General features: G+C 37.5%; 1 protein-coding gene across 3 annotated transcripts in view; it reads left to right on the top strand.

Annotated features, from left to right (window-relative positions):
- The window catches only part of usf2 (upstream transcription factor 2, c-fos interacting), a 10,184-nt gene extending 1,551 nt beyond the window's left edge, over nt 1–8,633 (top strand). Inside the window, exons 1-12 of one of the 3 annotated variants that reach the window (XM_035528922.1) lie at nt 1–390; nt 1,085–1,174; nt 1,747–1,790; nt 2,195–2,313; nt 2,932–3,039; nt 3,274–3,436; nt 4,081–4,168; nt 4,472–4,516; nt 5,046–5,104; nt 5,477–5,571; nt 5,757–5,885; nt 5,989–8,633. The exon at nt 1–390 is cut by the window's left edge and continues 1,551 nt beyond it. In XM_035528922.1, the coding sequence (XP_035384815.1) occupies nt 353–390; nt 1,085–1,174; nt 1,747–1,790; nt 2,195–2,313; nt 2,932–3,039; nt 3,274–3,436; nt 4,081–4,168; nt 4,472–4,516; nt 5,046–5,104; nt 5,477–5,571; nt 5,757–5,885; nt 5,989–6,078 (1,068 nt within the window). In that variant the 5' untranslated portion in view covers nt 1–352 and the 3' untranslated portion in view covers nt 6,079–8,633. The remainder of the gene's footprint in view (nt 391–1,084; nt 1,175–1,746; nt 1,791–2,194; nt 2,314–2,931; nt 3,040–3,273; nt 3,437–4,080; nt 4,169–4,471; nt 4,517–5,045; nt 5,105–5,476; nt 5,572–5,756; nt 5,886–5,988) is intronic. The other 2 variants (XM_035528923.1, XM_027011535.2) reach the window with 2 other exon arrangements.
- The last annotated feature ends 2,925 nt before the right edge of the window (nt 8,634–11,558 follow it).

The raw sequence follows: 11,558 nt of genomic DNA, 5'->3' as shown, positions 1-11,558 counted from the left end.
AAGTAACAAGTGGGGTAACGTCACAAACGCTCCGACAGATATTAAATATCACTTCAATCAATATAGCGACTACACAAATGCCTCGATGTTGAATACGTCGCGAAGAGTTTAGCGGCGCCGTGAACAGCACTCCTACACGGAGCGGTAGTTCGGCAATACCCGCAACAAAGACCAGCAGACGAGCGCAACCTCCGTCTCCTCGGCGGGCTCCATTTTAACTTCTTGCCCAGCCTGTACCTCACGTGTCCTGGACTGTCTTTCTCACATGACCCGTGTGTTTGTCCCCGTGATCAGCACTTCCATCTCCGTATTTCAGTGTCGCTGAATATCACGTTTTTAAATCTTTACCTTCATGGATATGCTTGAACAGAGCTTGGACACTCCGACGAGGTGAGAATGCGTCACTTGCTCGTCGCCCTAGTTAATGGCTCCCGGGCCCAGACACCATCTTATAGCGGAGCATTTACTATCATTTAACATGCAAGTTTAATTTACAACTATTATCAAGTTTGCTGCACGCCTTACTTAAGTGCAACGGATGGTGGATGTTTTTAATTATTAGCGTAGCACCTAGCTGTTGCGCTTAATACTGCAGGTTGCGGTTAAAGTCGATGCATTTATCTTGATTTTCGCTAGCTGGCTAACGCTAACTAGTTAATTTTGTCCCCTGCCCTGCCCTCGCTTGCATCAGAAAAGCTCCTTGGGCTTGCTGGCTATTCCGGAGATTGTGGTTTGTTCTGCTAATTTTTGCTGTGCTGCTCCATAAAGCGTTTACAAGCACATTTTATCGTTGTTCGTCGTGGATGTGTTTTATAGGCTTACGAACCTTAAAGCTCAGTTAATCAGCTAAAATGAGTACAGTTGGTAGCTTCTTTAGGTGCTAGCTGACTAAGGTTTGGATGAATGTGTTTCAGTCCATTTAGGAAGTGTCTTGAAGCTGCTCAGGCAGGTGCTAGTCAAATAAAAAAAATAAAATAAAATATATATATATATATATATATATATATATAAATATAAATTTTTTATTATTATTATTTTCATTTCTCGGTTAACGCGGGTCTGGTTTGTGTGTGTGTGTTTGCAGGAGGGAGGGTTACTGTTCTAATGCAGATACTGAAATGCCTTCCTATATGGGGATTTTACAGATGAAAGTCACACAAAACTCTCGAAGAAGGCAAGGGGTTAAGATATATTGGGGGGGGGGGGGGTATTTTGCAATATTTGTTTAATTTGCAAACGGCAGTATTTTACATTTTCCTTTGAAAAACATGCTATGCCAGTTAACCTGTTACTGAAGGGAATGTTTGAGATGGGTAGAAATGCTTTTAAATATGTATTTCACATTATTTTGACACTTGTAACAAGAACTACACTAAAAATATTCTGACAGCCGAGAACACTTGGAAATGACCATCTGGTAATATTCAGTCGTTAATGACCGATCAGAGTTGTGTTGCCTGGTCTCATATGTCCAGTTGTGTCAGAAGAACCGTGCTAAACTGAGATGTAGATTGAGATCGCTCTATTCAAAGGTAAAAACTGTCCTTGAACTATAATCATGAACATCAGTGATAGTATTAGGTATGCAAAGTTGCTTCTGTCTAATTTTAGATGTTAGACTGCATGTTATTATATTGCACAGCTCTGATGTCATTTTTCTGACAGTTCTTTAATCTTTAGCAGTTTAATGTTTAATCTGTACCTGTTCTTTAATCTTTAATCTCTCTCTTGCATATTCTGATCCAGTCACGACAAACAGGAAACTGAGGAAGTTGTTCAGTTGCAGGAAGGTAAGTTTTATTTTGTCCTTTTGCAGGAATTACATTTTGTTTTTGTTTTGTTGGGTTTTTTTATTTTAAAAAATGTCTGTGTGTGTTTGTGAGACTGGAAGAAAGAAAAAGGAAGAAGAGAGTGTGTGTTCACATGTTGGGTATGCAAATCTAAAGTCTGTTTAGCTGCGTACAGAATATGGTGCTACACAGGCAGTTGTCAGATTAATGCAGTGGTTACAAATAGGTGCTTCAGTTCCTTTACACAGCAGGATTAAAAACACACATTCATCTGGCCTGTTTGAATCATCATGTATTTTTCCCCCTCATTTACACAGTCGTATTGATGACTGCTGTAGAGACTGGTCTCATGTTTGTTTAACTACAGAACTGTATGTCTGTCTGAATGTGTGCTCGTTCCTTAGGAGAGAGAGTGGGGGCAGAGGAGCAGGCTGCTGTTACCATTGCAAGTGCCCAGCAGGCCGCAGTGTTCACTGACCACAATGTCCAGTACCAGTTCCGCACAGAGAACAGCGGTGGGCAGGTCAGCGCAGTGTGTGGACATTGTCCACTTCTCTAAAGCTCCTGTCTGGATGTTGTAGAAACTGAATCTGTTTAAAGATGTGTCTGGTTTGTTTGGTCTTGGCTTCAGATTTTTATTTCCCACAGTGTACCTGTTTTATTGGCGTATGGATGAGATTATTTGACTGATCAGTTTACATCTAAAGTAGTAAAAAAAGACCTACAAGATCTTTAATTACATGTTCGGTAGTGATACTCAAAGATCTAATCTCAAAGGCCCAGGGCTGTTTATTTTTTAATGAAGGACTGATTCAAGAAGTGATATGGAAATATGCACAGCTTTGCTTTTTTTGTCTGACATATACTGTTGCACAACTCATAAAAAGATAATGTAATGGCCAAAAGAGAAAGAACCAATTACTGGAGTTTACTGAGATTGCATACTTCTCTGGTTGAAACATATTTGCAGAATTTATGAAAAAAACGTATTCCCTAAAGCACTGAAAATAAACATTGTGTCTGACATAAGACCATGTAAGTTTGTGATGTGCTGCACATATTTTATATTTTAATTTTTTTGTGTTTTAAATGATAAATGCTTATTTATTTATTTATTTGTTTGTTTATTTAAATAATTCAGGTGACATATCGTGTTGTCCAAGTGACAGAAGACCAGTTGGAGGCAGCAGGAGATGGAGGAGCTGCAGTCAGTGTAGTGTCCACAGCTGCCTTCACGGGGGCCCCACAGGTTGTGTGTGTGTGTGTGTGTGTGTGTGTGTGTGTGTGTGTGGGTATGTATGTATGTATGTGTGTGTAGTGTCCGCTGGTGCCCCACAGGGGTGTGTGTGTGTGTGTGTGTGTGTGTGTGTGTGTGTGTGTGTGTGTGCTATTCTGTGATTTTACCCTTATGCATAATACTTTGCTTGTTGTTCTATGTAACCAGTGATTTATTCTCTCTCTCTCTCTTTTTTTTTTGGTTTAGGCTGTTATTCAGAACCCTTTCAGTAATGGCGGCAGTCCCGCAGGGGAGACGGTGGGTGGAGAGACACGCTTCGCTTACTTCCCTGCTGCTACTGTCAGTGACGGCACGGCCACCGCTGTTTCAGTGCAGGCAGCTGCCGACACCACGCTCACGCCAGCTGCAGGTCTTTTTCTGTGCCGCCATCAGTTATGCACCAGTTACACACCAGTTAGCTTCTCAGTTAGGCTAACACTGCTTTCAGTAAATCAGCAACCACAATAGTGTAAAATAATACTGTACTGGTGTGATGGGTGTGGCTGCCTGTTATCTAAACCCTTTCCCTAGTCATTTAAATCCTTATCCAATGGTCATTCATTGAGCTGTGCTTCTTCTGTAGGACAACTATTTCTGCCTATGAAAGAAAAAAAGATAAGAACAGATATATAGAAAATTACTTTCACTGTACTGTGTTCAGTGGGAGAGTATGTTGTAGTTTCTTGTATCATACAATGTTAACCATTGTTTAGAATATTAATAAATGCAGTTGGGATGATCATGGTCACAATCGCATGTTTTTCAATCGCACACTTGAAATAAAAATTCTCGCATCTATATTGTTGAAGGTTTTGAAGCATTATCTGGTTGCTTTAGTGTCAAACCAGAAAGGATGTATTATGGGCCTTCATGTCAGTAAATATCTGTCCTGGTGGAAATGGTATTGATGCAATTGATGCATTTATTTGAAAATCTGCCATGCTAAGTCAGTCCCCACTGCAACACGTGTCTGGCTTGTATCTAATACAGTCCTCTTTTTCTGTCTGTACCCAGGTCAGTTTTATGTAATGATGAGTCCCCCGGACGTGTTGCAGACTGGCACGCCTCGCACTATTGCCCCACGCACACACACTTACTCCACGTAAGTATGAGCCATGGGTTTACACGCACCTCTCCCCTCTAACATGTCTACTTCTTGCGTCCGTCCGTCCCCTTACTGGACACCTAAGTAGTTCGTTCCATGTCTCACACTACCAAAGTGAATAGAATTACAACCGCATAAACATTCACGTGTGGAATTTTAACAAAGATTATAGTGACAACTGGCATATAGAGTTTTATTTCTGACATTCTGCCCATCAAATTGAGTGCTAAAAATATTTACAAACCTTACAAAAAATAGAGGGGAAAAAATGTGTCCTACTTACCTACCTGCCGTTCCCAGAGACTTTGGCGAAAACAAGATGCTTCAACATGGCAGTTCGAACTGGTGAGGAACACCTCCTGCTTCCCCTCCCCCATCCCCCACAACCCCCCCCCCCCCCCCCAAAAAAAAGTAGTTACCGAGCCTTAACTTCTACTGCACTAGCCTGTAGCTGCTGCTTCGGGCCTTTTGATCGTAACCCGTCGACCATGTCGATGTTAACACTTGGGTCTTTTTTTCCTAGGGTGGCTGGTACTTGTGTTTGGTTTCAGGTTGACCAGTGTGCAGAGTGCAGGGTTGATTTTTTTTTTTTTTAATCCAGCTTGAATAAACAGTCAAAGATAAGTCTTTGATTTAATGTTTGAGTGAATGTTAAACCCAAAACGCCCTGTCTTACTAAAATTGGATCTGCAACCTTTGTAGAATGATAGATTTAGTGTGTGTTTTGTAACAAGACTTTGTAGAACTATAGATTGTTTAGTATGTAGGTTTTGTTACAAGACTTTAGCAGGCAAGGTTCTGCATTCGTGTTCAATTTTAGCATTATGACTAACAGCACCTGCTCACCATTTCCTGTATATCTTGGCTTCAACAGGAAGGTGGACGGCCCGAGAGCACCACGTGATGAGCGAAGAAGAGCACAACACAACGAAGGTAAAACTGCAATGATGAAAGTAAACTCACCCTATAGAATACACTTCAAACTTTTGTTTACCTAGTATACATTACTAATAGATACAATATTAATACTACAGATGCATTTTCAGATGAGTAGGCTGCCAAGATTTTATTTATCTTAAATAAGATAAATAACAAAATATAATTACGTACGGAACATGACAGCTAAAGTTGTCAAATTTTCCTAGAATTTGGCAGCAGCTGAAATCTTGTTCAGTTTTTGCCCTTAGATGTCAGTATTGTATACCTAATATAGCTATATAATCATCTTGCACTGCTCTTTGATAATCTGAATTCATAATATTGTTGAAAAGTGGACTTTTTACATAGTCTGGTTTTTCTGTGCAGTGGAAAGAAGAAGAAGAGACAAGATCAATAACTGGATCGTCACACTGTCCAAAATCATCCCAGACTGCAACATGGACAACACCAAAACTGGAGCGGTGTGTACACACACATACTATTTCTTCTGGATGATTGTTAACAGAACATATTCTAGGCCACAAAACATGGTATTTTCCATATGTTTAGTCAAATGTAATTATTTACATATATTACATATATTTTCTCTGTGTCTCCTCATTACATGTGTATACACACACACACACACACACACACACACACACAGAGCAAAGGGGGAATACTTTCTAAGGCGTGTGACTACATTAGAGAACTCAGACAGAGTAACCAAAGGCTGCAAGAGAGTTTCAAAGAGGTGGAGAGAGTGCAGGTGGACAACGAGCTCCTAAGACAACAGGTACCCATCACCCTTCATCACAGGAGGCCTTTGTCCTAGCCGAATTCCTGCATGGCATTGTGGGGACATGCTAAAGTTAGATCTGCATGTCACTTTGCTCCAGATTGAGGACCTTAAGAATGACAACGCACTGCTCCGAGCCCAACTCCAGCAGCACGGCCTTGAAATCAGCGGAGAAACTACGACACAGTGATAGATGTAATGGAACAGTCTGGCAACACGACCTGTCAGTAAGACAGCCTCATCGGACTTCAGATGTTTGGTAACTTGGGTAGAATAAGAATGCTTGTTTGATATTAACACACGTCACCAGAGAGAGACTGGACAAAAACTCAGTATAAAAAAAAAAGAAAAGAAGGAAAGATAAAAAGCACACCTCTGTCTTCATCTCATCTTCCTTTTGGCTTGCGAGAGCTCGACCAGCCGGACTTGGCAGCATTCTGTGTGTCTCCCCTCTACCAGAACATGCCTGCCTGGATGTTTATGTAATTTGAGTTTTCAAATTATGAACCATGTAATGGGTGAACAATTCCTAATGATCATCTTTTGTTTGAACCAGTGGGGTTCACTTTTTGGTTTGTTTTGTTTAATTTCCTTGTAAATGTTACTACTGTCTCCATCGTAATGGATATTTTTTTCTGAATTATTTATTAGTTTGCAGGAAAAAATAGAAGGAAAACACCAGGAATGAAAAACTTTGGTTGTGAGGCTTGAATGTCACAAGTTTGATTGCCTTTCTCCTCAAAAATACTTTAAAATCAAATTAGGGTAAATGTTTTTTTGTTCCTGAGCATAGTAGACATGTACTTTTAGCAATTTTTCTTTTTAAATAACAACTCTCAGCTCGGGATTGTAGCATTTGGTGTTTATATGTTTGCAGAATGACCATGGTTATAATGTAACCAAATTACTTCTTAGTTGGATATACAGTATATAGGATCTAGATAGCAAAAAAAACAGTACCTTTTAAAAGCTACAAGTCTAAATTTGGTTCAGGTCTACTTATAGTTCAGAATATAATGAAATTAAGTAAAGAATATGTAAATAGCTCAGGGTCTGGAAAGGCAAAGAAGTAAAGTGGTATGTTGAATCTGTTGCCACCACTTATTTTTAACCCATATGTCTTTTCATATTACTTTATTTTTTTAGTTACAAGGCTGTCCCTTTTTTGCTGATTTTTTCCAAATAAGTCTTCCTCCATGTATTCACACATCAAGACGAAACTTCACAGGGAGACCGGCTCTTGGAGTGCACGTGGCATGAGCAAATTTGGGAATTCGGTCTGTGCCAGTGACGGGTCCTGGATTACGTCCAAATCCCCAGGCCAAATATCGTACTAATTACATTAGCGTGTTAGAGGCTGCCATAGACCGCACAGAAATGCTTTCTGATGACCCTACTCTCCCCCTCTCTCCACCTGCCTTAAACAAGAATGCAAAATTACTTTGGCATGGTAACAAAAGAATACATTTGCTAGAAACCTTAAATGACATCGGGATGCAACTGAATGTGTTTTCAAACACTGACCGTTCATGTTCTCGATACCCACATTTTATGTCTCATCTCTGTACTAAAGGCATTTTTCTCATGCTCTTCATGTTTACAGGAGTAGGCTTGAAATATTGGCTAAATTTCTCGAATATAACAAGTTTGCATATTATATTTGGAATTAGTATGGAAAAACCCATATGAAGGCCTGTGCCTCAAAACAAGTCTGACTGCCAGAGTTCATCAATCTAACATAAACTAACAAACTTTGCAAACAGGAATGAAAAATGACACTCAACTAAATCGCAGAGGTTCATGTTTTAAAAATGTTCAAAATACCTTTAAGTGTCAAAACAATCAAACCAAAAATGACAACAAAACTAATCTTTAATTCATGCATAAAAGAAAAAAACATGGGTGCCAACAGTTGAAAAGTTATGATTTTTCTTGTTCTCTGTCTGTTGTATTTCAGTTTTATAAAGCATCATAAGGATCGTGCTGTTTCCAGTGTAATTGCACAAACGTAACCCAGTTGCATAAAACACTTGCAAATCATTTTCTAAAAAATTTCAATTTACTAAAATTATTTTTTATTTTAAACTTGGTGTCCAAAGTGTGTTCTGTGGGATCTTTGGACAATGAATCTAATGAAAGCAGTCCTCAGATGATGTTGGGTTATTTTTTTTTCTAATTTTCTGTCTGTTTTTATATTCATTACATTATCTTTCCCTGCTCTGAAATATCTCTTCTCTAAAAAAAAAAAAAAGGACCGAACACAGATGACCTAGAAAAATAATCCATACGTTGGCGGTCAGGGCTTTGTCCATCTTCAGTCCTGGGATGCTTTGTGATATTCTTTGCATTGTGTTTTTCCATATTCAACACACCCAATTCGACCTACAAATGGATAATTACGAAATTAGTTTTTATAGTGAGAAGTGACTTAGCCGTCCGGATCAGTAAAACATTTTACTTTTTTTTAAAAATGAGAGGATAAGCAAGCTTATGAAAAGTGTCATGTGAGTTATCACAAATACAACAGACAAGTAATAGCCTCTCCTACAATTCATTCACTTCAAAATTGTATATAAACTTTGCTCAAAAGACTTGTGGTCTTCCTAGAAGGGTAAATTCTCATGTAAGGAAGATCTTCAGCAAGAGGGCTGTTAAGCCAACTAAGAGGTTAACTCAGAGGTTATGGCCATTTCATTAGCATGTTTTCTACCAATTGTACAATAAAATTGTTATATTTATACTGTACAGAGGGTGCATTACTTTTTTAGCACATGACTGAAATAGTAATGTGCAGTTTGTGTTTACTTAATTTTTAACAATGGATTATGCAAACAGTGTAAGGACAAGTCTACGTAGAAATGTTTCAGAGACCTAACTAGTTTTCAAATGTAGGGTTGCATATTAACAAGTGTTGGTCCTTAACTTGTTAAATCATGTACACTCACTGCATTCTAAAACATTTTTTGACTTTCTTTAAGGCCTTCAGCATTACTGAACACAACTATCTTGATAAATCTCAAATTATTTGGTTTATGTGATTTTTTGTTAATACAGTTGATATGTTTTATAAAGGAATCAACAGCTGTTATTGTTAACTTTCCAAAGATTTGATGCATGATTTGGTGGTAGCCAGGGTTGCCCGGTCTCCCTGTATTGTATTCATATTAATCACTAAATTATTGTCATTAAGCATTATAAATGATAAGTTGGAAGAGATTTTGGTTTTTGGTAGAACATTTAAAATATCTCAATTGGCAGATGCCAAGTATATTTTTAAAAGACAATTACTGAATGCTGCAAATTGAGTCAAGCAGTTTTCTTGTGCTTTAAAATGAAACCAGAGGTGAGATAATACTTCAATAGGCACATCAGAAATGTGATTTGGCCTCTCTCTCTCTCTCTCTCTCTCTCTTTCTCTCTCACCCCCCCCCCCCCCAGAAATCTATCTAGTGTAATAATTGTCATCTGAAATATTTTCATACTTCAGTGAGACAAGAAACCAACGACTTCTGTGAATTACACAACATATAATTACATGCATCACATTTTCTCATCTCGTGCTCAGAGTTCTTAGGAATTGATACTCAAGAAAGAGAAGAAAGTGAAACTTGGAAATAAGTGTAGTGTGTGTTTGGTTTATTGAAACAAAAATATAAGCATTGCTAAAGTTTTGCAGTATACGTCACTGAATACATCACTATATAGCAGAGCTATATAAGGTGAACCAAATGAAAGACTTCCCTAGACAGTTTCTGTTCTTAAACCTGGTAAGTGCTTGTTAAAATATCCTGTTTACTGTTTCTTTGTTGTTTTTTGTTTTATTATTATTATTATTATTAACAATGACAGATTTATGCACATGGACTGGCTATTTTCATGTTGTTGCCATAGTCTTTTCATAGTGTGTAATTAGATGTATTCTTGGCTCTGATATGACTTAATTTGATTAAGTCTTGCTGGAATGTCAGCACTGAGTTCTTTTCTTACTTGGATCTTTTTGGTTGATTGTTTTATTCATAGAAACGGTTAAGGATGTGGGGGAAGTTATTAAATGCAGTTATCACCAAACATCTCCTTAAAGCAGTTTTCTCAACCCCAAAGACTAGGACAGAGTCATAGTCCGGGCAAGTCCCGGTTCTATAACCACCTGTTAGAATTTCTGCATTGTAGATCAGTCAAATATGTTGAAAGAAAAGGATCAGCACCATGACAAAAAGATGTCTGCGTCAATAAACAAGTTTATAAATGCGTAAATGTTATAAATAAAGGCTACTCATTTAACATGTACCTGGCTAAACTAAATATGTAATTCATTAGTTATTTCACTGGTTTCTGCCCTCTTAAATATGTTTTTATTTAAACAGCCTAAAAAGTAGCCTAAAGTAAATTTAGTCTTTAAAAAAGAATACAATATTGAGTTTCACAATATTAATTGATGTATATGAAAATAAAATTACAGATAAAATACAGCAAGTACTTAAAATACAGAAAGGCTGATTCACAGGTTTGACTAATTGTTCCTCTGGGTCACTATCAGAACAATCCCACCGCATCAGAGCTTTGAATGACATTTGTCACTGGGTAATACTAACTTTAATACAAGCTCCAATACACTATGTGCTTTGCAATAGTGAAACAAACTCCAACGCTTTAACTCTACTGTCCCATCATCTGCAATGAGACAGTGCTCTACTGAAAAGAATGAATGTAAATGTAAATTTCAAACTCTTGACATTGAGCCTTTGGTTTTGATAAATAATGAAGCAATTTGTTCACTTCTGTTTTTTAATTATATTTAATTTAATTATGTAAGGTTATGTATGGTGTTACTAATTGTGGTCAATGGAACAGCTGGTTAAAGGTTATATACAGGAATAGACACAATAATGTTTGAGATCTGACAAAGATCCCATCAAAATGTTATCTTTTATGTCTTATAAAGCACAGTGTATGAGCATATATTTGACCTACATTATAAAAATCTGATCTCTGTCTTTTTTTGAACAGAAAGCACGACAAGAAATGAATGAGTCTACATCGCCACAAGAAAATGATGCTGACCTTATGGTATTTTCACACAGCTTACATTAGTTTTAACATATACCACTAGTGTATTGCATTTGTAAATCCACTTTTTTCTTGTAAATTATGTAAATAATGTCAAAGTGCATTCTGAAAGTGGTCAGGCTTGTTCCACACTTTACTGTGTTGTGGAACTTTGAATGGATGCGATTACCACAAGGGGTGTAGCAGGAGTGCAGTCATTTTCCAGTTATCATTTGTGTAAAATGATGTTTTTTACTGCTTGTGACAGTTGACTAAAGTAATTGAGAGAGATTTTATGCAGTTATGATATGTATGAAAAAAATATGTACATACAAAGCATGCAGAAGCTTTTAGTACTGTAACCACCCCAAAGGTAGTGACTTGCTGATTTTGCAAAAGAGTAACACTTTTAATAACTTAAAAAGTAGTGGTAGTACTATTCACTTTTAATAACTTAGTAAATGTGCTTGTTGAATGATCATTAGCATTTATATGTAGTGCAGTTGGAGTGCATGGAGAGTATATTTTTAAACAAATTGCAAGTATAAAAGTTGAATTTATAGCTACTAACAAGAGTTATGCTATTTTATGTTTATTTAAATACTGATAGAAATTATAACTGAC

This window comes from Electrophorus electricus, chromosome 8 (genome assembly GCF_013358815.1).
Source record: "Electrophorus electricus isolate fEleEle1 chromosome 8, fEleEle1.pri, whole genome shotgun sequence".
Lineage (NCBI taxonomy): Eukaryota > Metazoa > Chordata > Actinopteri > Gymnotiformes > Gymnotidae > Electrophorus > Electrophorus electricus.
Note: the sequence above shows the minus strand (reverse complement) of the source record. Positions and strands in the feature narration are given on the sequence as shown.